General features: G+C 47.4%; 1 protein-coding gene across 2 annotated transcripts in view; it reads right to left on the minus strand.

Annotated features, from left to right (window-relative positions):
• The window catches only part of arhgap12b (Rho GTPase activating protein 12b), a 42,215-nt gene that overhangs the window by 3,380 nt on the left and 36,335 nt on the right, over positions 1–2,500 (minus strand). For both annotated transcript variants that reach the window (XM_031584376.2, XM_031584375.2), the window contains 5 exons: positions 2,247–2,346; positions 1,931–2,047; positions 1,473–1,571; positions 1,068–1,145; positions 399–533 (listed from right to left, as the gene is read on the minus strand). In XM_031584376.2, the coding sequence (XP_031440236.1) occupies positions 399–533; positions 1,068–1,145; positions 1,473–1,571; positions 1,931–2,047; positions 2,247–2,346 (529 nt within the window). The remainder of the gene's footprint in view (positions 1–398; positions 534–1,067; positions 1,146–1,472; positions 1,572–1,930; positions 2,048–2,246; positions 2,347–2,500) is intronic.

The following is a 2,500-nucleotide window of genomic DNA, read 5'->3' on the forward strand; positions in this document are numbered from 1 at the left end:
CGGTGTTAATCTTGCCATGACTCTGATCACTGCGTTACAGAAACGCCATCATATTCCAGGATCACAGAGGATCTGATGAACACTGCCATACGATGATGATGATGATCATTATCACAGACCTGGGTGTGCTACACTCTACACAGGTCAAAAAGCACAGCTGTGTAGAGTGTATATGTTGTGTGAAAGGCTGTATGGTGGGCATTTGCTGCCACCTGCTGGCCACATGAGGGAAAACAGGGACTTTGAGCCTATACAGTTACATTCGAGCTAGGTTTAGTCAATAGGAGGACAGGACCATTGAGCTGGTTAAGGCAGTAGTGGTTAATATAGTAATGTTATCATGACAAACATCAGGGAGCTGAGGGGAAGAAGGGGAATGGATGACGGAGGGGACTTACTGATGGCTTCGACAAAGTCGTTGAAAGAGGCGTAGGTGAAGAGGGGTTCCGGAAGCTCCCGGAAGAACATCTTGAGAGCGCCGGTGGTGACGTGGATGTCCTCCCACTTACTGTCCTCAAGGTCCACCGTCTCATCTGGGAGGTGAAGGGATAGGGCTCCATTAAACAAGTCAACAGGAGACTTTCCGTTCTTTTACACACACACACACACACACACACACACACACACACACACACACACACACACACACACACACACACACACACACACACACACACACACACACACACACACTCTTTCTCCCTGCCTCCTATGAATAGTGAATTCTGAGTTATAGCTCACATACCCTGACACACACACACACACTCATACACAGGCAGATCAGCAGTCTGTTGGGGGGGGGGGGGAGTAAATTCTGATGTGTTGTGTTCAGTATGTAAAATATGATGCAGCTCCTGCTGAGAAGAGATGAAGCCAAGAAGTAAGATAACTTGTTTATTGACTGCGTAAGCACACGCACACACACACACACACACGCACGCGCACACACACACACACACACACACACAAACACACACACACACACACACACAGACAGAAAGACAGACACAGAGAGAGAGAAGGAAAGGGAGTGAGACAGAGAAACACACACACACACACACACTTACCGTGATTAATGGCAAAGCGAAGCTTCTGAATGACTGCCAAGTTCCCACTCACTCTGTACAAACCATCAATACTCAACCCTGCAGAGAGAGAGAGAGAGAGACAGATGGATAAAGAGAAAGAAAGAGTGAAAAAAGGGACTGCATGATATGTTCCTATGCATTCGCTGAGACCAGAGGCCTTCCACTACCCCCTGCGTGAAGAGCCACTGGAAACACACACACACATGCACATCCTCACTGGAAACACACACACACATGCACATCCTCACTGGAAACACACACACACATGCACATCCTCACTGGAAACACACACACACATCCTCACTGTAAACACACACACACATCCTCACTGGAAACACACACCTGTTTTCTCCACATGCACATCCTCACTGGAAACACACACACCTGTTTTCTCCACATGCTCGATGCACGTCGTCACAAAGCTGGGCACCGTGGAGTTCTCCCTCAGACAGAGACTGCTCAGGCTGCAGCCAAACACTTGATCTGAAAACACACACACACACACATTATAATCACACACACACACACACACACACACACATTTCCCCCTTTGTCACAGACTGCGGAAACCGCAGCCAAAACATAAGAAAAACATGAACATAATTTCACAGTGCCCAGAACGATGAATATGGATAGCTAAACACACACTTCATTATATGTATAAAAACACTCATACATAACCATCCGTACAACTAGCATTGCAACCGTGAATACATCATGCATATTTGTGTTTAAGTGTGTGTGTCTATGACTGCGTCTGCATGAGTGCGTACGATCTGAGCGTGTGTGTGTGTGTGTGTGTGTGTGTGTGTGTGTGTGTGTGTGTGTGTGTGTGTGTATACCTTTGATGTATCCCTTGTCTCTGACAGCCTGTAGTGTTGGTCTGCGTGTGAGGAACTTCTTCAGCTTGACACGAGTCTTCTTCTGCTCCGAGTCCACACTCACAGAACCCTTAGAGCCTGAGAGACACAGCACAGCATGTCAGAACACAACAGAACCACATCAGAACACAGTACAGCACATCAGAAACACATCAGAGCACAGCATGTCAGTGGGCCAGTGTGAGAGGAAGGATGATGGTTTTACGGAGATCGTTAATCCGCTTCAAAAACTGAGAAAAGAATGTGAGTGTGTGTGTGTGTGTGTGTGTGCCCTTACCTCTGTTCTTCTTTAAGTCTCTGTGGTCTTTCTCCTTGTCGTGTTTCTCTGTGGGGGACTCAGGCATGTCCTCCTCTATGGCTTCATCAGACTCCCACGCCTGTGGCACACACAGCAACATGGTGTGAGCGTGCTTGTGTGAGAGAGTGTGTCTATGTTTGAGCAGGTAAATGAGTGTGTGTGTGTGTGTGCGTGTGTGTGTGTGGCTGTGCTTCAGAGGATATGTATTCAAGTTTTATGAGTGTATGTGAGGG

The sequence above is a fragment of the Clupea harengus genome, chromosome 17, assembly GCF_900700415.2.
Source record: "Clupea harengus chromosome 17, Ch_v2.0.2, whole genome shotgun sequence".
Lineage (NCBI taxonomy): Eukaryota > Metazoa > Chordata > Actinopteri > Clupeiformes > Clupeidae > Clupea > Clupea harengus.